The 24,271-nt window shown below is 53.0% G+C and overlaps 4 protein-coding genes across 13 annotated transcripts in view; 2 read left to right on the plus strand and 2 right to left on the minus strand.

The window, feature by feature from the left end:
- The window catches only part of POLD3 (DNA polymerase delta 3, accessory subunit), a 32,930-nt gene extending 25,109 nt beyond the window's left edge, over positions 1-7,821 (minus strand). The window contains exons 1-4 of one of the 9 annotated variants that reach the window (XM_050334176.1): positions 7,696-7,714; positions 4,355-5,215; positions 3,329-3,570; positions 734-789 (exon numbers count right to left, since the gene is read on the minus strand). Coding sequence is in view for 5 of the 9 variants with exons in the window: in XM_050334172.1 (XP_050190129.1) it covers positions 734-789; positions 2,505-2,627 (179 nt within the window). In the remaining 4 variants the exon portion in view is untranslated. The other 8 variants (XM_050334177.1, XM_050334179.1, XM_050334178.1 and 5 more) reach the window with 8 other exon arrangements.
- On the plus strand, positions 7,808-10,114 carry LIPT2 (lipoyl(octanoyl) transferase 2). Its single transcript, XM_050334185.1, has 3 exons — positions 7,808-7,905; positions 7,972-8,375; positions 9,442-10,114. The coding sequence occupies exons 1-3, from the start codon at positions 7,808-7,810 to the stop codon at positions 9,672-9,674; spliced, it is 735 nt and encodes a 244-aa protein (XP_050190142.1). The 3' UTR covers positions 9,675-10,114.
- A 1,739-nt stretch (positions 10,115-11,853) lies between these two features.
- Positions 11,854-17,195, plus strand: KCNE3 (potassium voltage-gated channel subfamily E regulatory subunit 3). Its single transcript, XM_050334187.1, has 3 exons — positions 11,854-12,815; positions 13,980-14,054; positions 17,060-17,195. The coding sequence occupies exon 1, from the start codon at positions 12,016-12,018 to the stop codon at positions 12,325-12,327; it is 312 nt and encodes a 103-aa protein (XP_050190144.1). The 5' UTR covers positions 11,854-12,015; the 3' UTR covers positions 12,328-12,815; positions 13,980-14,054; positions 17,060-17,195.
- Positions 13,783-22,715, minus strand: LOC126649762 (OX-2 membrane glycoprotein-like). 2 transcript variants are annotated; one of them, XM_050334181.1, is made up of 6 exons: positions 21,901-22,715; positions 21,323-21,610; positions 20,818-20,917; positions 20,488-20,611; positions 15,478-15,887; positions 13,783-14,164 (listed from the first exon to the last, which is right to left on the minus strand). In XM_050334181.1, exons 1-6 carry the CDS (start codon positions 22,256-22,258, stop codon positions 14,158-14,160), a joined length of 1,287 nt encoding a protein of 428 aa, XP_050190138.1. In that variant the 5' UTR covers positions 22,259-22,715; the 3' UTR covers positions 13,783-14,157. The 2 variants fall into 2 exon arrangements, with proteins under 2 accessions (XP_050190138.1, XP_050190139.1); XM_050334182.1 differs by lacking the exons at positions 13,783-14,164; positions 15,478-15,887 and adding an exon at positions 19,582-19,842.
- Positions 22,716-24,271: the final 1,556 nt, after the last annotated feature.

Here is a 24,271-nt window from a genome sequence, read left to right on the forward strand (position 1 = left end):
ACCAGGCATTTGCCAGCTTCTAGGAGAGAGTTTCAAGTACACAGATGCCACAGGAATTCTTCATGCCCAGGTTGCCTCTGCTTCACCAGGGCCACCTTCTTCCCAGTGAGGAGTTCTAATTTATGACGAGAATTGTTCCCAGCAGGACTCTCCAGTCAGGTCTGAAGCCCACTCAGATTTACACACCACCTAAATTGTTCACATGCACACAGAGGAAAGAGACAAAACAATCTCTTCCATTCCATGAGATGCCTAAGTTGATGTTCCAGTGGTTTGGGCAGGACAGAGCACAGCAAATGCTCCTTTAGGTCTGGGACACAGCCAGAGAAAAGGAGAGCAAATATTTGCATTATGGGGCTTGGCACTCTTTGGGAGCCTTCAAATCTTACACTTTCCCCTGCATTGTGGGAACAGCTCTGGAATCCCTGAGAGCCCATTCTTTGCTTTATAGGCCATTCAAGAGGTTACAGTCATTCTAATTCTCTAAAATATAAGACAAGGTTACACACTGAGGCTAAATTTGGAAAAGTGCAGCTGACTTCCCATCCTTCCCACATTTACCTATGCCCACAAAGCCTGGTGGAGAGCCAGGCTTGTGGAACAACACAACTGACTGTGCCTGAGAAGGGTTTTTTAATATTTCCAGAGGGATCATTTGAATATGCTCACCACAGTCATTAAAACAGGAATTAAAAGCAATTAACAAGGCTTCGGGGTACGTAGCAACACCTACTGTTTAGCCTGGTTGACATGGACTCCCAGAGTGTAGCTCAGCCATTTGTATGTCACCTGTAACAAGAAGTTAAAAAAACCAAAACAATAAAACCTTTCAGTATGAAAACCTCAGCCTCTCAACTGGTCAAATGCACTCTGTCAGACAAAACACACCAACTCTGCTGCACTGGCATCTAGGCACAACGCCATTTTTAAAATTTTTATTTATTTATTTATTCCCAAATAAATTTTGAAATAAATTTTGGAAGGAATGCACCCGTGCACAAGTTTATCGGTTTTCTGAACTGTCCTAAAAACAGGTAAGGAAGGGGGCAAGAGGAGGAAGAAGGAAATGGGGGAGAGGAGGAAAGAAGGGAAGGAGGAAAGGGGGGGAAGTAGGAGGAAGGAAGGGGAAAGGAACAGGAAGAAAGGGAAAAGGGGAGAAAGACGGAGCAGAAAGGGGAAGGGGAAGAAAGAAGGGGAAGAGAAGGAAAGAGGGAAGAGGAGGAAGAAAGGAAAAAGGAAGCAGAGAGATGGAAGAGAGAAGGAAGGAGGAGGAAGGGGGAAGAGAAGTAAAAGAGGGGGAAAGATGGCAAAGGGGGGAGAGGAGGAAAGAAGGGGGAAAGAGAAGGAAGGGGGGGCAGAGAAGGAATCCCCTGACTGCCCCCGCCGCCGAGACTCACGACGCGGTTCTGGTCGGTGACGAACTCGTCGATATTCTCCAGGTACAGCTCGTCCGCCATGGCAGGCCCGGCCGCGCCTTCCCGCGCACCTCAGCACCGCCCGCCCGCCGCCGCCATGGCAACCGCACCGGGCCGACGGCGGCCGGCAGGGGACACGGAGCCTCGGCAGAGCGGGCGGGGACACGGAGCACCAGGAGAGCGGGCGCGCACCGGGAGCGGGAGCGGGCGCGGACCGGGAGTGGGCGGGCACTAAGACCACGCGGGCGAAGGGAGCGGCGGAGCTTTAGGACCGCGCGGTCCTATGGCCCGCCCTCCCCGTCCTCCCGCCGTGCGCGGTCCTAGCGCCCGCCCGCATCCTGTGTCCGCCCGCTCCCTGTTCTCTCCAACAGGGATACGGCCCCCACGGGCTCCGCCAGCCCTCTCCCCGAGATCACAGAATCCCAGAATAGTCAGGGAGGGAAGGAACCTCTGGACATCACCCAGTGCAACCCTCCTGCCAAGGCAGGGTCACCCAAGTGACACGGGGACGTTTCCAGGTGGGTTTGGAATGTCTTCAGGGAGGGAGACTCCGCAGCCTCCCTGGGCAGCTGTTCCAGTGCTCTGCCACCCTCAGTGTAAAGAAGTTCTTCCTCATGTTGAGGTGGAACTTGTGTTTCAGTTTATGGCCACTGCCCCTCGTCCTGCCACTGGGCACCACTGGATAGGGTCTGGCACCGTCCTCTGACGCCCTGGATGTATTTGCGTGGACTGATGAGACGCCCTCTGTCTTTTCTCCAAACTAACCAGGCCCAGCTCCATCACTCATCTTAGAGGTCTTTTCTGCTACTGAGATTATGATTAAAAAAAATTAAAAATGATTAAGTGATCTGGGGGAAAACAACCCGTAACAGAGCGGATAACGAGCAGCAAGAACCAGGAGCTGTGACACAGTCGCTGCGGTCACGGGAGGGGGCAGGGATTTAACAGGACTTGCGAGGGGCCAAACAGCAGCGACTCTGTGAATGCACCGGCCTCACGTGGAGGCGTGGGCGCCGCGTTCCCAAAATAATTTCTCCTTATGCAATTCCCTCTGCGAGTCAGCAGGTGACAGCTGGGCACCACACTTGCCTGGCAGCCCTGGAGCCGCTCCTGCTGGGAATGCTGAGAGAATGTGTTGCTGTCCAGCTTGTGCAGACCAGAGCTCCTGCTGCCTCTTCCCTGCCAGCTTCCAGCACCCACCGTGTGCTCCATGCTGAGAGAGCCATGGCTGTGCCTGACAGCACCCCAGGCTTGTGCCAGTCTGAAGTGTCGATGGAGTGGTGGAACAAATCCAGGAGTCACAGAACCATTTGGGTTGGAAAAGCTCAGATCATTGAGTCCAACTGTTCCCCCAGCACTGCCAAGGCCACCACTGCCCCGTGTCCCCAAGAGTCACATCCACATGGCTTTCAAATCCCTCCAGAGATGGGCACTGCCCTGGGCAGTCTGTGCCAGGGCTGGACAACCCCTTCTATGAAGACAATGTAAGCCTTCCGTGGCACAGCTTGAGGCCGCATCCTTATGTCCTGTTACTGTTCCCTGTGAGCAGAGCCTGGTCCCCACCTGGCTCCACCCTCCTGTCAGGATTTGAGAGACCGAGAAGCCTCGTCTGAGGAAGGCTTCTCCTGAGCCCCACCTGGCTCCTCTTGAGCCTCCTCTTCTCCAGGCTGAGCCCCCTGCCATCCCCCTCAGCCACTCCAGCTGCTCCAGCCCCTTCCCCAGCTCCATTCCCTTATCTGGACACGCTCCAGCCCCACAATGTCCTTCTTGCTGTGAGGGGCCCAGAGCTGCCCCCAGGACTGGAGATGCCTCAGCAGTGCCCAGTGCAGGGGACAGGCACTGCCCTGGGCCTGTGGCCACCCCAGTGCTGACACAAACCACGTGCCCTTGGCCTCTTGCCCACCTGGACACACCTGGGCTCATGTTCAGCTGCAGTTGATCAGCACCTCCAGGGACTTTTCCAGTTTTCCAGCCACTCTGTCCCCAGTCTGGGGTGCTGCAGGGGGTTGTGGTCACCCAAGGGGAGTGCAGGCAGTGATGCCACCTGAGAGTGGCCACATTTATCAGGAGTGTCCCTTGCCCTGGGCAAAGTCGCTCACTCCATGAGAACTCCAGGCAGATGCAGATCCTCACTTGAACACAACAGTTTTTTAACCTGGTAAATGTCAAGGAAGGAAATTGCCCACGTTTAGTAAGTGTTAAAATAAACTCACGTGACGCACACGGCCCTGCAGTGCTGGGGTATTTCTCTAGTGCTCACAACAATGGCATTGCTCAGTTGGCACTGTGTTTGTTTTGCTGGTAAGAAAATGATATACATCCTCTTCCTCCTGTGTCCCAGGCACCTCCTCTCACACTCTTGTTCTCTCTTTTTCTTTGTTTTACTGTTGTTATTCTTGTACTGTGACATTCTGCTCTTGGCTTGACATTTCCTTCTTGTGTTCAGGTCTTAAATGAATTACTCATCTTTTTTTTTTTTTTAAGAGTCTCTCTTTTCATCTTTTGTTCTTTCTTCCTTTAAGTTTCCTGCTTTGAGCTTTCTGGAGGAGTTCCTGACGTGGGTGAATGTGGCTGAGAACTGTAAAATTACATTTTTCACCCTCAGGGCACAGTGTGTGCCTTGGTTCTGCAGGTTGGCTTTAAGGGTAAGAATTACTATAGGAGGTAAAAACCCTCCAGCAGAGGATTTCTTTCCTCTTTATTAAAATTCTGTGGAATCTGGTTCTGGTGTCACTCATATCTGCTTTATACTCTGAGGGACCTATATGGGCATAAGTTGAAATAAGGGAGGTTCGAACTGGGTGTCAGAAGAAGTTATTAGAATCCCAGAATAGTTTGGTTTGGGAGGGACATTAAGGATCATCCCGCTCCAAATACCCTCCAATGGACAGGGACACCTTCCACTAGACCATGATGCTCCAAGCCCCATCCAACCTGACCTTGAACGCTTCCAGGAATGGGGCAGCCACCCCTGCAAGGGTGACCTCTGGCAGGGGGTCTGGCCAGCAGCTGGGGACGGACCGGAGGTGAGAGAATCTTCACTACTACTGATGCAAGTCCAACAATTCATCCAAGCTCTGCGATTGGAAACAGCTCCTTCTGGCACAGGAAGCTTGGAGGAGCTTGGAGCCTGCCACGTTGGCTACAAGGTGGGCCAAAAAATGACGACTGCCAGGAGAAGTGCAATCAGCCAGAAACACGCACGGGCTCTGACCTGTCTCCCCAGGCCAGCAAGGAGCTTCCTTAAGTACTTCCTTAATGCACCCTGTGGTGCACAGCCCTCGGCACAGCCTGACACGTGCATTTCCTTGTTTTTCTTCCCCTCTGGCACAGCTTTGGGAACATGCTTTGAGTCAATGAATAGCTTGAAGGGGCAGAAGTGGTTCTGCCAGTGGGACACATCCACCAAGATCCTGCCCAAATGAGCTGGGGTTCTCAGCCTGAGAGGTTCCCTCACAACAGCCCTAGGGAAAGGGGTTTTTTTTGAATAACATGTAGTGAAAATGTCCTTCTAAATAACTGCAGGGCTGGTAGCTGGTGCTTGCAGGACTTGATTGATGCTGGCGTTCTCTGTAGGGAGGTTGGTTGATGCTTCTTAGGTATCACATGGGGACCTGGTGTAATTGGATCAAGGAAAAATCAATCCATAGCTTAAGGCTTCCCAGCACCACCCCCTTTTGCACCAAGCCAGGAGGCTTCTCCATCACCCAAAGTCTTGGAGACCCAGTTGGATATCAGGAATGACCAGCCAGGACCAAACCCCATCAGGGTGAAGGGTGACTTCTGAGCTCCTTTCAGCCCTATGGGAGAAGGGAGGCAGGCAGTGATGATTCCAGAAACATGACCAGAGGTGCTGCTTTGGGATAAGCTGCTTCTCCAGAGCCTGTGGGCCCCTAGCAGGGCTGGGCTCCAGCCCATGCATTGAACTCCTACCCATTTCCAATAATCCACGTCATTAGTACATGGAAACAGTGCATACAGCCCTTGAGTACAATTTCCTTGGGAAAAAACCTGAGATTTTGCTGAAAGGCTTGCGGGGAGGGGGCTACTGTACCAATCTGGGCACTCCACTCCCAGCTCTGCCCGTGATGCCAACACAGCTCTTGTCACCTCTCTGTAACACCCCAGCCTTGCCAAAATCAACAGGAATTTTGTCCCAGACTTCACTGGAGCCAAGACGGTGCCCTTTGCATCCATCTGCAGCTCCCTGTGAGCTCTGACAGACCTTCTTGCCAGGCACCTGTTTCATATCCACCACCTCTGTCCTCCCCTCCCCTTCCTGCTATTAAGCCCTGACTTGCATTACCTCAAAAGGTTCCCTGCCAGAAAAACTCTTCAATCCAAGGAACTGGTGAGGATTGAAGAGGGTTGGCTAATGTTTAAGGTACTCAAAGGAAAAGCTATGAGAGAACAGCAAACAATACGAAGACAAACACCCCCCCACCATCACCACTTTAAAAGCACTCGAACTGTGACAGAAGGATAAAACGTGAGCCATCTGTGGTTCCCTTCCATACAAATTTCCTCCCTGCTTCAAAAGCAGGATACTGACAGTAATTACCCCAGTGACACAACCACGGTCCCCTCTGTCGTCTTGTTTACGAGGATCCCAGACCTGTGACACACAACCCTCCTCATCCTACGCAGGCAGTGCTGCCACCAGCCAAAAAGGAAGAGCCCTTGGCTTTGATCTCCAGGCAAAAAGTTGAGGTTTAATCATAAAAAAAAGGAAATAACGCGCTACACACACACAATGTCGGTGCAAAATATGAGTCTCTCCTGCCAAGGGCAGAGACCCAGAGCAGTTCTCCTGAGGTTAGCTGAGGTGATGATCCCACCCTGGGTGGGATTCCCAAGATGGATGCTGCTCCATGCACTGATATGACCACCTGGTGAGGTTTATGGTGTCTTTCTCCCCAATTTTTTCCCCTTTTCATCAAGAAAATGACTGCACACAGGGAACACCTTCCTTTCCTTGCCAGCAACACAGAAATTAACCTTGTCAGACAACAGACCTGTGGCGACAAAGGGCAGATTATCAGCCCAGTTTTTTGATAAAAACAGGGGTTGGTTAACACAGTCAATTGCTCTATAAAATCAAAACATACTTTCACACGCTTAATCTCATTGATAAGGTGGAAGTTCTGCAGGCTGGGAACAGTTTGCTCAGGGTTTAATGTTTGACTCATTAGAAGTTTGACCAGATTTGTGTATTTTCTACATTTGGAATAAAAAGCTGAGACGAGAACATTTTATCTCTTTCCCACTCCCCGGGTGACCAAATGCAGCTCACACCAGCACCTGGGCAATACAAGGACTTCATTTATACTCCATGACCTTGAGGTGCAACCCCAGAATCACAGAATGTTAAAGGTTGGAAGGGACTGTAAAGATCTAGTCCCACTCCCCTGCCTTGGGCAGGGACACCTCCCACTAGTCCTGGTTGCTCAATGCAACCTGACCTTGAACACTACCAGAGTTGGGGCATCCACAGCTATCCTTATTTAAGCCCCAAATCCTAATTTTACCCCACTTTGAGCAAGTCTGTGATTGTCCAGCCCCAACAGGACATGTGTTGCCATGCTCTGCCCTCACTCCCTGCCTTGTCACTGCTGTGTTGTGCCCCGCTCACCCCATCCCACACCCTAAGGCCCTATGTCCCACACCCCATGGTGACAGGGGCCCTTCTCTGCTCCCTGTGCCCTTCCTGCAGCCCTGGGCCCTATCAGCCACCCCCAGGCCCCTGAACTTCGCCCTGTGCCTTATCCCTCATCCTCAGGCCCTGTCCTCTATCTCTAACCTCTGTCCCTGGGAAGAGCTCCCTGTCCCCAGTCTCCTATCCTGTCTTCTGTACCCCACTGCAGGACCCACTACCCTCTCTCAGACCATGTCGCATGTCCCCAGGCCCTGTGTCTCACTTTCCAACCCCAAACCACCATCCTCCACCTTCCTGCACCCTCTCTCATCCTTCATCTCTGTCCCTGTCCCCCATGTCTGTCCCCTCTCCCCGCACTCCCGTCCTCTATTCTTTCCCCATCCCCTACCCCTGTTCCCCATCCATCTCTGTCCCCTCTGCCCTGTTCTCCCATCCCCACTGCCTCTCCCTTTGCCTGTCCCTGTGCCTACGCTCCTGTCCCATCCCCGCCTCTTGTCCCATCCCCGCCTCCTGTTCTCATCCCCGCCTCTTGTCCCATCCCCGCCTCCTGTCCCCGTCCCGCTGCCTTTCCCCATCCACCTGCCTGTTCCTGTCTCCCTGCCCATATCCCCATACCCTCCTCACCGTCCTCCGACGCTCCGTCTCTCCCTCCTCTCTCTCTCCCTCCTCTCCGCTCGCCCCGCCCGGCGGCTCCCGGCGGCCCCGGCGGCCGCGGGGGCCGGTCCTTTATGTCGCCATGTCCGGGGCCCCGGTGCGGGTGCTGCTGCTGGGGCCGGTGCCGTACGCGGAGGCGCTGCGGGTGCAGGAGCGCTGCGTGGCGGCGGCGCGGGCGGCGCGGGGCCCGGCCCCCGGCCCCGGGGCCCGGGCGGTGCGGGGCCCGGCTGTCCTCCCCGGTGACAGCGCGGTGCGGGGCCCGGCGGCGCTCCCCGGTGACAGCGCGGTGCGGGGCGGCCCCGGCGCGGTGCCCGCGGAGAGCGTGGTGCTGAGCGAGCCGGCGCACCCCGTGTACACGTGGGGCTTGCGGGGCGCGCCGGACGCGGCGGCGGCGGCGGCGCTGCGGGCGCGGGGCGCGGGGCTGGTGGCGGCGCGGCGCGGCGGCCACATCACGTTCCACGGCCCCGGGCAGCTCCTCGCCTTCCCCGTGCTCGACCTGCGCCGCCGCCGCCTCCCGCTCCGCGGGTACGTGGCCGGGCTGGAGGCGCTGGTGCTGCGGCTCTGCCGCCGGCTCGGCCTGGGAGCCGCCCGCGCCCTCCCGCCGCCCTTCACCGGAGTGTGGATGGGCGACAGCAAGCTGTGTGCCATCGGTGAGCGGGGACACGGGGCAGGGACACGGGTGTGCACGGTCGCACCTCTGCTCTGCAGACAAGCCGAGAGATGGGGGTGTTCAGCCTGGAGAAGAGAATGTTCCAGGGATAACTTAGAGCTCCTTCCAGTGCCTGAAAGGGCTTCAAGAGAGCAGGAGAGGGACTTGGTGAACAAGAGCCTGGAGTGACAGGACGAGGGGGAATGGCTTCCCACTGCCAGAGGGAAGGATTAGATGGGATATTGGGAAGAAATATCTTCTGTGCCCAGTTCTGGGATATTGGGAGGAAAAAGCTGTATGCAGTTCTGGGCTCCTCAGTACAAGACAGACAAGCTACTGGAGAGGGTGCAGTGGAAGCCATGAAGATGATTAAAGGACTGGAGCATCTCTTATGATGAGACTTGGGGATCTGGGCCTGGTTAGTTTGGAGAAGACAAGACTGAGGGATCTCATCAGTCCATACAGAGTATCTCCAAGAGGTGTCAGAGGATGGTAGCAGGTGCTGTTCAGTGGTGCCCAGTGACAGGATGAGGGGCAATGACCATAAACTGAAACACAACAAATTCCACCTCAAACTGAGGAAAAACTTCTTCCCATGGAGGGTGGCAGAGCAGTGGAACAACTGCCAAGGGAAGGCGTCCCTACTCTGCACCCTGCACTTATTAGGCCATGGCTGGGTGCATGCAGCCTGGTCCCCAGCCCTGCCCCCTTCCCCTGGCCCCCTCCACAGCCCCACATCCTGCACCCCTTCCTGCAGCCCAGCACCCCCAGCTGGGCTCTGCCACCCGGGGTTGGGTTCCTGCAGGCCAGACCCCCTTTTGCAGCACAGCCCTGTGTCCAAGCCCATGGAAACTCCAGCAATGGGACATGCTGGGGGATGCACCCCATCTGTCCCAAATTTGGGGAGCCTGCCTCTAGGTTAGGGGTTTTCCCTGGCATAATTGGGGAGCACAGCATGCGGAGGGGAGGATATTTATAATGACCTGGGCTGTGTAGTCACTAAATATCTCACACTGGGACATCCCTGGCAGTGGGTGCTGATGGGTGGGTGCTTTTGGCCCCTGCAGGTGTGCATTGTGGCAACCACATCACCTCGCATGGACTGGCACTGAACTGCTGCACCGACCTCACCTGGTTTGACCACATCGTCCCCTGCGGGCTGGAGGGGAAGGGTGTCACCTCGCTGAGCCACGAGCTGGGCCGGCATATCACCGTCGACCATGTCCTGGAGCCCTTCTTTGACTCCTTCCAGGAGGTGTTTGACTGCACTTTGGACTTCTCGGAAGACCCCGGGAACTAGGAGTGTCGTGGTGCCTTGGCCTGGTGTTTTGGCAAAGCCACAGCACGGTTGATGGACATCGTGGCCGCTGCCTGGGGCTTTGTTGTGAGACAGGAGCTCTTGTGCCTTTGCCTGTAGACTCTGCCTGGACAGTGGCACAGAGGTTTAGGCTGCTGCTTAAACATCCAAACGTCTCCTGGGGCTGTTCTCCCCAGGCCCCCGGGACTCCATCCTTCAGCTGAGTCCTCCAAGGGCATCACATCCCTGTGTCACTTGCTGGGGAAATACCCAAACAGGTGCTTTTGTGTTTTTTTTTCTGCTGCTCTCCCTGCAAAAATCCCAAAACGGGTGAACACTCATGGGCCCTTTGGATCAGAGGAAGAGGGACTGGTGGGTCGAGCATCCTTCCCCTGCTGATGGGTAAAAAGAGGCAGATTTTATATAAAGAGAGTTGCTGGGAACTTTTGCTGCCAATCCTTTGCTCGTTTATTTACCTCAAGACTTACCTTTTTCTCACCCTGATCCGGGAGAAATTCTCACCCTGGGGCCAGGGAGAGTGATGTGAATGCAGTGGGAAAAGCAGGAGGAGAAAGGAAAGGGGTTGGGGTGCCCGAGGAGAGAAACCATGGCTGTCATGGACCCTGTAGGACCATGCAGAATCCCAGGTGGGTGATGGGGACCTGCTCCCACTGGGTCCGTGGTGCTGTAGGAGACATTGCTGGGGTCTGCTGTCCCAGCCACGGCATCATAAAGTGACTTTAATCAACAGGGATAAGAAAGTCCCCTGAGACTAAAGTCTCCACACCCCGCTCAGACAAGACCTGACCCCCACCCACAGCCCCTCACTGCTGCTCTGGGCCTTCTTTCTTCCTCACAAGCCTTGGAATTTCTCTGCATCTGCCCTCAGGGTTTTGGGGGGACAAAGGGTGCAACTGGGAGCAATGGGGCTAGAAACGGGAAAATCCTATTTCATGGAGCAGGCTCAGCTCTGGGAGGGAATGGTGAGCAGGGAAGAACATGCCCAGGCAGGCTCGGTGCCAGTGTCAGGGCTTGGGGACAGTGGAGACGGACGAGGAGGGACAGGAAAACGTCACCGGCAGCTTGTGCCGGGGGGGAAATGCAGAATCCAGCTCTCCCGGCCCCATAAGGCCCCGGTATCTGGCTGGGGCGAGGGGGCTGTGGCAGGATCCGTGGGGTTGGGGACAGGTTGGTGGCCCGTGGCAGGACTGGGTGGCTGTGGCAGGTGGCTCTGCCCCGGGAAGGGGAGGAGACTGGCGGCACTCCCAGCCCGGCCGCATCCCTTCCCACCGCCCGCGATGCTCAGTCTGGCTCAGCCTGGCAGCAGCGCAGGCAGGGAGGGCACCCCGGGTGAGTGCGATCTCCCCTTCCCACTTCCTGGCCCCCCTTCCCCTTCCTGGACCCACACCCTCCCTATGGTGGGTCCCTCCATGCTGCACCCCATCTGCAGGTACCCTCCTGCAGGTCTTGCCCTAAATTTTTCAGGTTCAGCCTCCTCCTGCTTCAAACTTTTCTCCAAGTCAGAAAGGCAGCCAGATCTGAGCCCATTGTGGCTGCTCAGCCCCTTCCTCCTCCTCTTTGGTATTGGGGTCTCCTCCTGAGAGGTGCATGCTGAGTTTGGGGTGACCTTTTTGGGGGGGATCAGCTGCATATGCATAGAGTAGAGCTGCTGGTGCTCAGGAGCAGGAGGAAAAAGGGTGGATACCTGGGGTGCGACAGTGGTTTGTGGGGACAGCGTGTCCCAAAGGATGGCACACGTGGGGGACTGTGTCCTGGTGTCCCTTCCTGCCCCAGGCAAGGGAAGGTACACAAAGGCACAGAGGGGGCACATGGAGGTCCAGGGGGTGCTGACAGAGGGGTACAATATCCAAAGGGGAGGCAGGTCAGAGGGGGTCTGGGACCCCTACAAAGGGGGGTTTTAGGCCAGTGACATGTCTACAGGGGTGTATGGGGAGCTGTACCAGTTCTGTATCCTGTAAGGGTACAGGATACATGCCTGCCATCCCTACACATTCCCAAGGAAAGCAGACTTTGAACCCAACCATCCTGGCCCCCTGGGTCAGCTTTGTCCCATTGTCCTCAATGGACACATGAGAGGGGGTCAGGCAGCTGCCTCAGAGCCCTGGGAGCTTTATTCCCTCTGTAGAAGGAATGAAATTTAAAGACGGGGCTGCCAGGAATGCAAAGGGTTTGGACACCCCTGCTTTGTAGCAGAGGAGGTGCTTTGGGGATCATTTTTGGGGTCATTGTTGCGTCCAGCAGGACCATCGTCCCGGGAGCTGCCCCATCACGAGGGTGGCCTGTTACGAGTCTCCCTGTCCTTCCCTGCAGCCTGGAGGAGGACATGGAAGAGAACAACCAGACGGAGACCTGGCACCAAAGCCTGCAGGCTGTCCTTAATACCTTAAACCAGACACTGCATGGGGTCATCCTCTGCCCCTCTGACCGCTCTGCCACCACTGCTGCTACCACACAGGACACCCGCACCGGCCACCCCGGCCGGAACGACAATGCCTACATGTACATCCTCTTCGTCATGACGCTCTTCGCTGCCACGGTGGGCAGCCTCATCCTGGGCTACACCCGCTCCCGGAAAGTGGACAAGCGCAGTGACCCATACCACGTCTACATCAAGAACAGGGTCTCCATGATCTGAGCCTGGCCCTAACGCCTTGTCCCCACGGAGCCAGTGGGTTTGGGGTCACGTTGCTGCGCACATGCCACTGTCTGTGGGATGTGGCAGTGCTGCTGGCCTCAAATCTCCTGGGAACCCCCACTGCAGAGATGCTCAGCCCCAGTGTGAGCAGCACCAGGACATCCTCACCAGGATACAGCTCCTGGCTGGCAGGAGCTGGCAGAATGCAACCCACAGGCACGTCCTGGTCACACAGATCCACCGCGGCTGAGCCTCGTGGGGACAGGGATAGTAAAGACATCTCCTTTCCCACCTGGTGAGGCTGACAGAGGTCTTCCAGGATGAAAATTCCCCATTTTCTGATGCCTACTGGATCAGCCAACGTTGACCTCCATGGGCTCCCAGCAGCTGTGTGACATGGGCTTTTCTGGTGCTGAAACCCTGTAATTTTTGAGCTGGGCTAGGCCCTGTTCTTCCGGCAGGGAATTAAAGGAGGTGATGGGTTCCAGGTGGGGTTGTGTTTGCTTCTTCTCCGAGCAGAGTTGCTGTTGGGGGCATTCTGTGGGGCACCGCTCTGTGCCAGGGCCCGGGGGATGCTGGAAGGGCTAAACTTGCTCCCTGTGTGCTGCCAAGGTGGATTCAAGGGCAATCCCTGGGTGACGTCACAGCCCCTATGATGGGAAAATTCCTGCAGGATGAAGCAAGCCCTACCACCCAAGGAGCTGCTTTGTCTCTGCTGCTGTCTGGAGAGCATTGTTGGAGCCCTGGGCACTCTGTGAGCATGGCCCGAGTTTAGCTGGAGTCGTGTGGCTCCACGCATCTCCAGGTCTCCAATTTCCGGACGGTGATGCTGGAGTTTTTCCTGCTTCCTTCCTGCTGTCAGCTGTAGCTTTGGCCTTTTGTACTGCAGGTCCCAAATGTGTTTTCCATGGGGTCAGGGCGCAGTGATGGACGGGAAAGGGATGTTCTTGGGTCCTGCTCAGCTCCTTGGCTTTGACTCTGCTATTAAGCTGGCTGGGTTTGGATCTGGCCTGTGGAGTGGCCGGTGTCCAGGACAGTGAATGTCCCTGTCCTTCAAAACAGGCTGTGGGGCAGCACCAGTGACCCAGTCTCCCACAGGTCTTAACCTGTTCATAATGGCATAATGAATGTCTTTAATTGCAGCTAGATTAGCTGGCCCACAGGAGCCTTTCCGCCGGCATTCCAAGGTTAAACACGGCTGCAATCCTGAGCCCAAACAGTGACGCCAAACCCTAATCCAAAAAATAATAGTGGATGTGAGCGTGTTTGGGGTAGGGCTGGAAACCTTGGCACCAGAGGCACTGATATGGCAGCAGCTCAGCCACTAATTCCTGATTTTCCATGCCCTCAGCTTGGGCATAAAACCTGAAGCAGGGGTTTTGGGGAGCTCACTTTGGGGCTGATCCCACTGGGATTCTTGAGTCAGCAGGGCTTTCTGGGGGTCCAAGTGCAACCACTGTCCTCCGGCACCTGGCCCAAGCAGGAAGTACCTGGAGAGGCTTTGTTGTGTTTATCTTTCAGTTGCAGCGCTGGGAAAGGAAAATAAACCTTCTATCTGCAAATAAATCGGGGGAACTGGGCCAGGTGGGAACAAGAGACACACAACCCGCTCTTGGGTTTCCTCCACCTCTGTGGTGTTTGTCCTCCTCCAGTGGGAAGAGCCATGGAGCAGCCTTGTGTGCCAGGGCCAGGAAGATGGGGCCCTGGGAGGGGAAGGGTGCTGGATGGTGAGTGTGGCACCCTAAATCCCCCCTGGTAATCTGGTCTTTTTGCTTTTCCCACTTCTGGGAGAAAGAGATGAATCTGATGAGTCTGGAGTCTCTTCTTCTGCTATGTCCTAAGGGGAGTTAAAGAGTGGCATATCATAAAAATGATTTTCCCTAATCCAGCAGAGTCTAAAGGGGAATATCACTCCTACAAGACATAGCTTCTGCAGCGATCATTATTCACCTATTCAGATTTCTGATCTATCGGCAGCTCCTCCTGTTCACCCCTGCAGTTAAATTTGGACCAGAGCCTTTGGCAGGCGTTCCCCAACCCTGGAGCTGCTGGCTGGATGCCACCAGGCTGGGTGATGAGAGGCCAGTGCCACCTTGTGGCAGCTGTCTCAGGGTCCCAGTGCCACATGGTCCTCTTTCCCAGGACACTCTGGCACCCCTGGAACAAGAGCAGATGGACTTGTGTCCACGGGACCATCGGCTCCTGTTTGTCTGCCGTTGTCCCCATGGAACCCACATCTCCAGCTTCGCTCATGTCCCCTTGGGATCTGTGGCTCTGGCTGGTTGGGTGTCCCCATGGCTCATGTGCCCTTGGGAGTGGTGGCTCTGGGATGGTTTGGTGTCCTCGTGGCACCCACAGCTCCAGGCTGGTTTGTGTCCCTCCTGCAGGGCTGGTTTGGTGTCCCCTTGGCATCCACGGCTTCAGTCTGGCTGGTGTCCCCTTGGGATCCATGGCTGTGGGGCTATAGTGCCCTGGGGACAGTTGCATCCAGTTGCAGTGTTCCCATCTTGCAGAGCTCTGGAGCAAGGCACTCCACCACGTGGCTGTGTGGCACACTGGGAGAACTCAGACATCCTGGTCTCACTGCATGCAAAGAGCGGGGAGGTGAAACCAGTGCACACCAAACACTGTGTCAGAGCCTTTCCAGGATGATCTCCTAGGAATTTTCAGCTTCACTTCCCTTTCTCGGCCCTATCATCTCTCTCCTCCCATGCAGGCTCCCATCTCAGCCTCGTCTTTCCCAGACTCCTGCTCTGGGCAGAAGTGGTGGCCCTACTGCCAGCCAGGCGGAAGCATTTGGGGCTTGGAGCGAGCTCCCAGGGTCTGGCTAAGTGATGCTCCACAGCAAACCCTATGACACGTAGCAGAGAAAGCCATGACAACTCACTCACATGACAACCCCAGCAGCCTGGTTTGGAGTTCCAGTGGGAACACTACATTGGGGAGTACCATTCCTAAAGCATCAAAGGAGCATCTTTGTCAAGAATATAAGCAAAGCCCAGTCTTGTAAAGATTTTTCACAACTTGCAAAAAATAGAAGAGATAATCAACTGCAAAGCATTTGCTATGTTATACAGGTTAAAATAGGAGGGGTTAATAAATGAATGAATTAGAGGAAGAAAAAAAGAAATAAATTCCCAGCAAACTTACTGTACTGGTGGACTCATCTGGATGGGTTTCCCAAATACCCATGGCTTAGGATCTCCTGGGACATCACTGGGAGAGGCTTGGGCAAGCTGCCCCTTCCTCTGAGTCCTTAGTTTGGGTTCCCCACCTGCCATTGGGTCCCTTGTGGAGACAGCTGATGTCTCTCCTTCTTCTGCTGGGCAGGTATGGTGGGGTGTTCCTTGGACTCCCTCACCTGCCTTTGCCTCACTGTCCTCATTTGTGGGTGTGCAGCCAAGCTCCTTCATGGGTAACCCAGCAGATCCACTCTCAAATCCAGTTTGGGAGTTGCTGTTGAGGTTTTCAGCTTCTTCTGAAAACAAGCACCAGCAACTTTTTTGCTTTCTCCGGTTCCTCTTCCACCTTTTGTGAGGTGAGGTGCTTCGTGTCTGGTCCTACAAGAGACCCAGCACAGTGGTGTGGTCATGGCAACAAAGCTCTACCTACCATAACCCAGGGAAATGATGAGAAGATGAGAGGGTTCCCATTCCCAGCAGGACTAGCAAGAGCTTGCAAGGGAAACAGGGAACCCTTGGGAGGTCAGAGCAAAGTGTCTAGTGGGGGTGACTGAGCTGTGATCACTCACTGGTTTTGTCTGGGGGTGCCACCAGCCCCTCACTGAGCACCTTTGGGTCTGCCTGACTGGGAGGGCAGGGCAGACTTTCCTGGGGAAACCTCTGTGTGAGGCTGCAGGTTACAGAGCCTGAGCTCTGCAGTGCTCCCTTGCCTTTGTCCAGAAGGCACGTCCCATCTGCCCTCCCAGGCACTTCCAGTACCTCTTCCCTGCCTTTCCACCTAAGCAGTGAGTAACGTTTCTCCTGCACACTCCAAGCCAGCAGTTCAAAGCTCGAAGTAGTTTTCCCTTAGCATTGCTAGAGGTGAGATGGGGCACGTGCAACAGCAACAAACCTCCTTGCTATTTGAGACTGATGTACCTACACCCTTCACACACTTTTTCCTTTTAACGAGAAAAAAGTGTTAGCAAGTCTCCTGTGCTCCCCTGCCTTCGCTATAGTTGAAGGTGGTGAACCTTTCACAGGGAACTCCTAAGAACTGCCAACTGCAGAGATTAAAATAAAGTTATCTAGGACTGTGCTGGGCCATCAAAGCAACAGAAGACTGGGACTTCCCAGTCCCAGAGACATCTGTCTATCTTCCTGCTCTCATTTAATGAAAAGGGGACATTTGGGGAATCTGAGCAATATTTGATAGTAACTCACATCTGCTGACATGGAAAAGTTCTGTACTTGGGCAAATGTTACTACTTCTTCAATAGGCTGAAGAAACCTAGAGAAGAAAGAGGAAATTCTAAAAGGGTCTGGGAAGGTAAGAGGGCTGGTTCTTGGGAAGAGAGGGAGTAGACTAGAGCTGAGCAGGGAAAGGACAGTACTGAAGTAGTAGGGCAAGAGCAGAGGTAACCTCAGGGCGGACAGGCAAATGCAAAGTTCTCTAGGCAGACCAGCAATGGCAGAAGATTCCAAGTCTTTTTGTATTCAGAGGGGAACAAGACACAAAAATCCTCTTCTGCCCTGTTCTGTGTTCTCATGTCAACTGTTTCTTTTGACAGGGACCAGGCTCAGCTCAGCAACCTTCTCCAAGTTTTACAAAGCTCTTTGTACGTTACCTTCTCTGGAGCTCGTGGTGGCTGAGGTGACGTGGATTCTCTGGAGTGACAAAGCCTTTGAAGTTAGTGAGAAAGAGAGTAAGTAGAGACCTCTTGTCCTAAAATCCAGAGTTCTTTGTTCCTCTCCTTTTATTTATTCACCTGTGATATTTCCTGCATGCTGGTGGAAAAGGCAATCTGAAATTCCTTCTGTCATGAGGTCTATTCTTTATCCTTTCCTCTGCCTTCTGGATGGACACATTCTGCAGTTAATATATTTCTTTGCTCTTTCCTTGATTTCTGGACTAATAACCTATTGTAAGCAGAGCAGTTTGAGCCACTAAACAGTGAAACCTGAAGAGGTTTAAGGAAAAGGATACAATGCAGGTGACCCAAAGTTGCCATTATTTAACAGGGAAATTAAAAAAGGATGACTGGAGGCTGTGACACAAATTCCAGTAAAATCAAACCCACTGAGGTGTGCTGCCTGCTGGAGGCTCAGCTGATTCAACTTTTCCTGCCTACTTGTTTTCCAAGTCCTTGGGGAGCATTTCACCATATATTCAGTTTCCTTCTCAACCACCAAAGCTAACTTCTGCTCTTTGAAATGACACCTTTGCACTGTTTTCATGATCTTGCTGCCAGAATCATGGAGGTGAGGCCCTTCCTCTCCCCCTCCTGCAGCAGTCTCTGAACCACTCATCTGGAGTACCACTGGTTGCTCTCTCACAATGCTGAGCCTGCACATTTTCTCTTTACAATTTCCATTTCCTGGGAAAAAGTTAACTTTAAAAAGCAGCAGTTAAATTCAGTCATCTCTTGTTTTGTTGTGTTTATACAACTACATTGATGGCTTCCAATGAGAGCCCCAACTGAAGATCACACAAACATCTGTGACTACCATGGAAAAAAAATCAGAGATAATTTGCCTGAAAAAAAATTATCTTAATGAACATTCAGTCTCAGGAAGCTCTAATCTAAGGAATGCCAAGCTGAAGACCTCTTTGTCACATACACCATGGGACATGACAGATTTCAAGGCAAGTTGAATCAGCACGATTTTCAGAATGCAAGGAACGGTTGTCTTCTAAATGCTGAGCAACTCTTGCTTGAAACATCACCCAAGACTGATTTCTAGAGGTCCCTCTAGCACTGCACCTTCTTTTATGCATTGCCAGCCAATCTGGCAGTGTGGAGAACAGACTTGGGAACGTGTCCCTATTCCCTTCCCTGGTCCTTGGTGAGAGCTCTGTCTCCAGGAGAGCAAGGAAGCACTGAAACTCAAAGCCCAGTTCCTTCTCTCAGTCCATTTCAATCAGCAACCACAGTCAGTCTCTGCTGCAGGAAAATGCTCATAGAATCATTTAATCATGGAACAACAACTTTGGGTACGACGGTTGTAATTTCTTGATAGCTGGGATGGGGTTGCCGGATACCCAAAGACAATATTTGAAAGCCAAGAGAGAGAAAACACAGTACTGGTGAGTTACTGTTTTCATGACAGGCTCACTGGAGGCGCTTTCCCTTCCACTGGTGATCTCTCCCCCTAGAGAGTACTCTGCGGCTACCAAAGACAGTGCTCTGTGCTGAGGCTGCACTCAACACAAGCTTCTTGGAGGGGCCTTTACAAGAATACATTGGAAGCACATCTCTAACACACATCGTGTAATGACACGGAGAGCTGGGGGGGAACTTTTCCAGCTCAAGCCCTTAAAAAACATAACTGTTTTTTTTTTTTATAACAGTCTGGGTATAGTTCTGTGGGTCTTGCCACATCCACAGCATAGATCCTTCTTCCTGATCGCTTGTGAGACATCAAAGGGATGTGTCACCTACTCACCAGCTTGTCTGGCTCGATCTGTTGCTCAGATTTCCATGCACGCCCGCTCCAGGTGCTGCAACAGGGACACACAGGCTCTGCCCCTGGTCCAGGCTGGTGGCTGGCACTTGGCTTCCCTCCCTCAGGTCTCCCCAGCTGCCAGCACCCAGGCACATGTGGTCTGTGGATTTGTCCCAGCTGCTGGCACCAGGCCCCCATACACACCTGCACACCAGCTGGGGCATCCCTCACCTGGGAGAAGAGTCAGAAATGGAGATGGGACACACCATGGTGAACAGGTGCTGGGCGTGCCCAGACAAATGTACTGACCAGCCTCCTATATACCCTTTTATTCCTTTATCCATCCATTTTCCATTACTTTTTATTCCCAGATCTCTTTGTCTCCTCACCAAAGTATCCCATAACAGACCAGTCCTATCCCAAAGTACACTTCTTTTGCATGGCATAATGTATCCATACCCTTTTATTTTAGGCAGTTTAAAACTTGTTATACTAGTGGACTCATCTGGATGGGTTCCCCAAGGACCTCATGGCTTAGGATCTCCTGGGACATCACTGGGAGAGGCTTGGGCAAGCTGCCCCTTCCTCTGAGTCCTTAGTTTGGGTTCCCCACCTGCCATTGGGTCCCTTGTGGAGACGGCTGATGTCTCTCCTTCCTCTGCTAGGCTGGGGAGCAGATTTGGTGGGGTGTTCCTTGGACTCCCTCACCTGCCTTTGCCTCACTGTCCTCATTTGTGGGTGTGCAGCCAAGCTCCTTCATGGGTAACCCAGCAGATCCACTCTCAAATCCAGTTTGGGAGTTGCTGTTGAGGTTTTCAGCTGCTTCTGAAAACAAGCACCAGCAATTTTTTTGCTTTCTCTGGTTCCTCTTCCGCCTGTTGTGAGGTGAGGTGCTTCGTGTCTGGTCCTGCAAGAGACCCAGCACAGTGGTGTGGTCATGGCAACAAAGCTCTACCTACCTATACCCAGGGAAATGATGAGAAGATGAGAGGGTTCCCATTCCCAGCAGGACTAGCAAGAGCTTGCAAGGGAAACAGGGAACCCTTGGGAGGTCAGAGCAAAGTGTCTAGTGGGGGTGACTGAGCTGTGATCACTCACTGGTTTTGTCTGGGGGTGCCACCAGCCCCTCACTGAGCACCTTTGGGTCTGCCTGACTGGGAGGGCAGGGCAGACTTTCCTGGGGAAACCTCGTGTGAGGCTGCAGGTTAGAGAGCCTGAGCTCTGCAGTGCTCCCTTGCCTTTGTCCAGAAGGCACATCCCATCTGCCCTCCCGGGCACTTCCAGTACCTCTTCCCTGCCTTTCCACCTAAGCAGTGAGTAACGTTTCTCCTGCACACTCTAAGCCAGCAGTTCAAAGCACTGAGTAGTTTTCCCTTAGCATTTCTAGAGGTGAGATGGGGCACATGTGGTGTCATCTACCCAGTGTGGCTGTCCCATGCAGCAAAGATATGGCAGCAGAAGCAGACCCCAGGTCTCCATGGATGGGTTTTGTCACAGTCCTCCTAAGTGGAGGATGTGAATAATTACTGGAAGCCTTGGGTGTTTGTGTTACCTCCTTTTGATGAACAATGTGCTGGTCTGGGGGTGTGTGCAGGCTCAGAGAGGCCTTCTCGCCTAGGTCTTGGTGTAAGCCTGTTTCCTTTGCAGGTGTTCTGGGTGCAATACAGCTGTTCTGGCTAGAAAAAAACCAACACTATTAATTAGTCACATAATGCTCAGATACCTCCTGTTATTTAGAGTGAATTGGGCTGAAGATGCTGTTACTACCTGGATGAGTTTCCAGGGCAGGTATATATGAACACCAATAAGGAACAGGCAGGGAAATTGCCAGGTGAACACAGGCAAGCCACAACATTTGCAAGAAAACGGAAATTATTCTTACTTTCCTCTTCTTCTCTTGATCAGTATCATGACACAACATATCACGATGGTCGAGAACACAGTTATTACAACCAGCAAGATGATTATGAATCCCTGAACACCTGCCAAAAGAAACTGGTAAGTTCACACAGAACAGGAAGTGATGCCAACATGTGTCTTGTGTCTTCTTCACGAGGTTGGAAGTGAAGTGGAACATTCAGCATTTTGTGCTGTGTAGGAAATCCTCTTGCTTTTTAAATAAATGCTGGTAATGTCTCCCATTTCCCTGATATCGGGGAAAATAGATCTATATATGCACACAGCCACCACAGAGACACAAAGGTACCCCAGGGAAGAGCCTTCTGCATGGTTTCAAATCACAAAGACTCCATCTAACAGGAGATCTGAACTCACAGAAGATTGTCCAGCAGGACCTACGTAAGTACAGGCTGCTCTCCCACACCTGCATATCCTTGCCCAAGCACTGCCCAGTACATGCTGCACCTCTCCATACAACTGCAGCCTACCTTCCTCTCCTTTTTGCTCCAGATGAAGTGCCTTTATTTTCCTTCCTTGTGGGTGTTCAAGCAGGCAACACAAGGCATGGCGGTGGTTGGCAGAGAAGGTAACTCTGCTTGCCACTGTTACAGTTCCATTTCGGTTTTGGATGTAGTGTATTTGAGGGGACTCATCCAGGCCTCTCTCATCCAGCCAGGTGATGTTGGGAGCAGGCTTTCCTGTTGCAGAGCAAACTGCAGCAAGGAGACCCTCGGTGGGCAGGTGTGAATCAAACTCGACTGTGAGCTCAGAAATTGCTGAGAGCAGAAAGAGAAGGTACTTTTTACAATCTGTGGTGAGTTTGTGGTCAAAGCTGGGTGGATCACCTCTCCATACAGGGTCTCTTATCCAAAAGCCTCTCCTGCCTTATTTACCTGCACCTGCTGTGAGGGATGGAGCGTCAATCTGGAGACTTTCCACCAAGGAGGTGCTGCAGCATGGAAAGTCTCCATGCGGCACTGGAGGGGATAATGACCCACCCACCTCCTGACTACACCAGACCCGTGCTGAGTGCCAGAGAGTGAGAAGATATTAGTGTAAAACTTACTCTGGATGTTGAGGAGTATGTCTTTGCTGAAAGAGCCGTGACGGAACACATTGAAAATGCATCTGTAATAGGACTCATCCTCAAATGTGAGATTTTGGAGGGTGATAGCCGAGGCCTTTGAGGTTCCTGCAGTGAAACGCACCTTCTTCTGAAATGTCCCTATCAACCTCAGCCCGTATATTGAGCTGTAGGTGGCTATGTTCTGGAAGAAAGACCCATTTATCTTCTGCCAGGTGACTTGCAAAACCTCCATTGAGAGCAAGAAGTTGCAATATAAATTTGCCTCTCCACCAAAGGCTGCTAGGATGACACTATCGGATTTGATGACTTCCTTCAAACCTAGGAACAAAGATATCATCTTGTCAAACCCTCAGCATAGCACCACCACAAGCCCCCTAAAGCACATCCACAGGTGCCGCATCCAGATGCCTCCTGAACATCTCAAGGGCACCAGCGCCCTGGGCAACTTATTGCCATGTCTAACCCCACTTTCAGTCAATTCTGTTTTCTAATGTCTAATCGGAAACTCCCATGGTAAAACTTGAGGTCAGTTCTTCTTGTCCTTTCCCTTGGGACGGAGCAGAAGAGACCAACCCCCACCTCAATACAACCTCCCTTCAAGTAGTTGTAGAAAGCGATGAGGTCTCCCTTCAACCTCCTTTACTCCAGGCTAAACATCCCCAGCTCCCACAGACACTCCACAGGTGACTTACGCTCTAGACCCTTCATCAGCTTTGTTGCTCTTCTCTGGACACGCTCCAGCACCTCAATGTCTTTCTTGAAGTGAGGGGCCCAAAACTGAACAGAGTGCTTGAGGTAAGGCCTCACCAGTGCTGAATACAGAGGGACAATCATTTCCCCAGTCTTGCTGGCCACACTATTCTTGATACAGGCCAGGATGCCATGGGCCTTCTTGGCCACGTAGCCAGATCCTATCCAGCTGGCTGTCAACCAGCACCCCCAAGGTCCTTTGTGCTGAGCATCCCTCAAGCCACTTCTCACCCAGCCTGTGGCACTTCTCCCATTAACCAGGACTGCTGGTGAATGATTTAAAGTGGCTTGTCAAGCTCTCTCACCAGCTCCCTCATCCCTCTCATCTCATCTGGGTCCATAGACTTGTGGGTGTCTAATTAGCCTAGCAGGTCACTAACCATTTCCTCCTGGATTATGGGGGCTTCATTCAGCTCCCTCTCACTAACTTCCAGCTCTGGCAGCTGGATATCTTGAGAACAACTGGTTTGGGTATTAAAGACATGGGGAAAAAAGGCATTAAGTAACTCAGCCTTTTCCTCATCTCCTAACACTGTGCTACTCTACTGGGAAGGCTATAGTGCCTTGCAGCATCCCTTCACAGAGCTCTCATCTTGCAGAGCTCTGGAGCAAGGCACTCCACCACGTGGCTGTGTGGCACACTGGGAGAACTCAGACATCCTGGTCTCACAGGTGGTCGTCACATCTTTAGCCTCTGCTGTACATATCCTGTGGAGAGGAGGAAGGCAGACTGGGAACAGCAGGGTGGGCAGGCTCCTCAGCAAGCACAGCAACCACCCAGAGAAAAACCCTGTCACTCCCAAGAGCGTCCCTGCTCCTCTGTCACTGGCACCTGCAGGGCTGTGGGGGGAGGTGGAGCAGCCCCGGGCACCCTGCAGACAAAGGGCTGGAGAGAGATATCCCCCTGCTCCAGCCTGTGCCCAGAGAAGTGTGCACCATCCAGAGATGTACACTGGAAATGCAAACCTGAACCATCCTGTGTACTAAGGAGCTTAGCAACAATTAGAAAAAAAGAGAATATACAGGCAGAACATAACAGCTTGAGTGCAAAGATTATCTGAGATCCTCTTCTGACCTGCCTTTCTCAATCTGAACAATCCCCAGGTTCCTAGCTATTATTGCAATACCAATTAGTATTTTTTAGTCAGGATAGTGTCTGGGTCTCCTTGCTTGTCAGGAAAGGCTGATGTTGCTCCAGAGTTAACCTGGTGTGGATAAAGGACACTCCACTCACCCATGGCTGGTTCCTCTGGCTGGCAGCCTCCACAGAGCAGAAGGTGGCAAAGTTCAGCCCAGAAAAGCAGGGGGAAAGCATTGTGGCACAAAGCAATTGTCTGAGAAAGCTCATCTCTTTCCCCATATCCCTGAGGGTGGCTGGTGTGCCCAGAGGGAACGTTGAAGATTTTTGCGCCTTTTTTTTTTTTAACGCTTACCTTGGAGGCCAATCAGCAGCACCTGGGAGGAACAGTCTCAGGACCCTGGTGAATCATTAATCATTGTTTCCTGCAGCAGCACTGGCTCCAGAGCTGGAAACAAACAGCACCCACTTTTTTCCCCTCAGCAGCAAGGCTTGGTGTTGTCCCTTGCTAGCCCTCTGTAG

Source organism: Myiozetetes cayanensis, unplaced genomic scaffold (genome assembly GCF_022539395.1).
Source record: "Myiozetetes cayanensis isolate MyiCay16 unplaced genomic scaffold, myiCay2020 scf5-8, whole genome shotgun sequence".
Taxonomy (NCBI): domain Eukaryota; kingdom Metazoa; phylum Chordata; class Aves; order Passeriformes; family Tyrannidae; genus Myiozetetes; species Myiozetetes cayanensis.

Excerpts from the sequence above, each read along its gene's own strand:
- KCNE3 (XM_050334187.1), top strand. The coding sequence starts at position 12,016 with ATGGAAGAGAACAACCAGACGGAGACCTGGCACCAAAGCCTGCAGGCT.
- LOC126649762 (XM_050334181.1), bottom strand. The coding sequence starts at position 22,258 with ATGATATCTTTGTTCCTAGGTTTGAAGGAAGTCATCAAATCCGATAGT. Across the intron at positions 20,612-20,817 it reads ATCAAGAGAAGAAGAGGAAA|CCAGAACAGCTGTATTGCAC; the intron begins GTAAGAATAATT and ends GTTTTTTTCTAG. Across the intron at positions 15,888-20,487 it reads ACATTGTTCATCAAAAGGAG|GACCAGACACGAAGCACCTC; the intron begins GTAACACAAACA and ends GGTCTCTTGTAG.
- LIPT2 (XM_050334185.1), top strand. The coding sequence starts at position 7,808 with ATGTCCGGGGCCCCGGTGCGGGTGCTGCTGCTGGGGCCGGTGCCGTAC. Across the intron at positions 7,906-7,971 it reads GTGGCGGCGGCGCGGGCGGC|CGCGGTGCGGGGCCCGGCGG; the intron begins GCGGGGCCCGGC and ends CCCCGGTGACAG. Across the intron at positions 8,376-9,441 it reads CAGCAAGCTGTGTGCCATCG|GTGTGCATTGTGGCAACCAC; the intron begins GTGAGCGGGGAC and ends TGGCCCCTGCAG.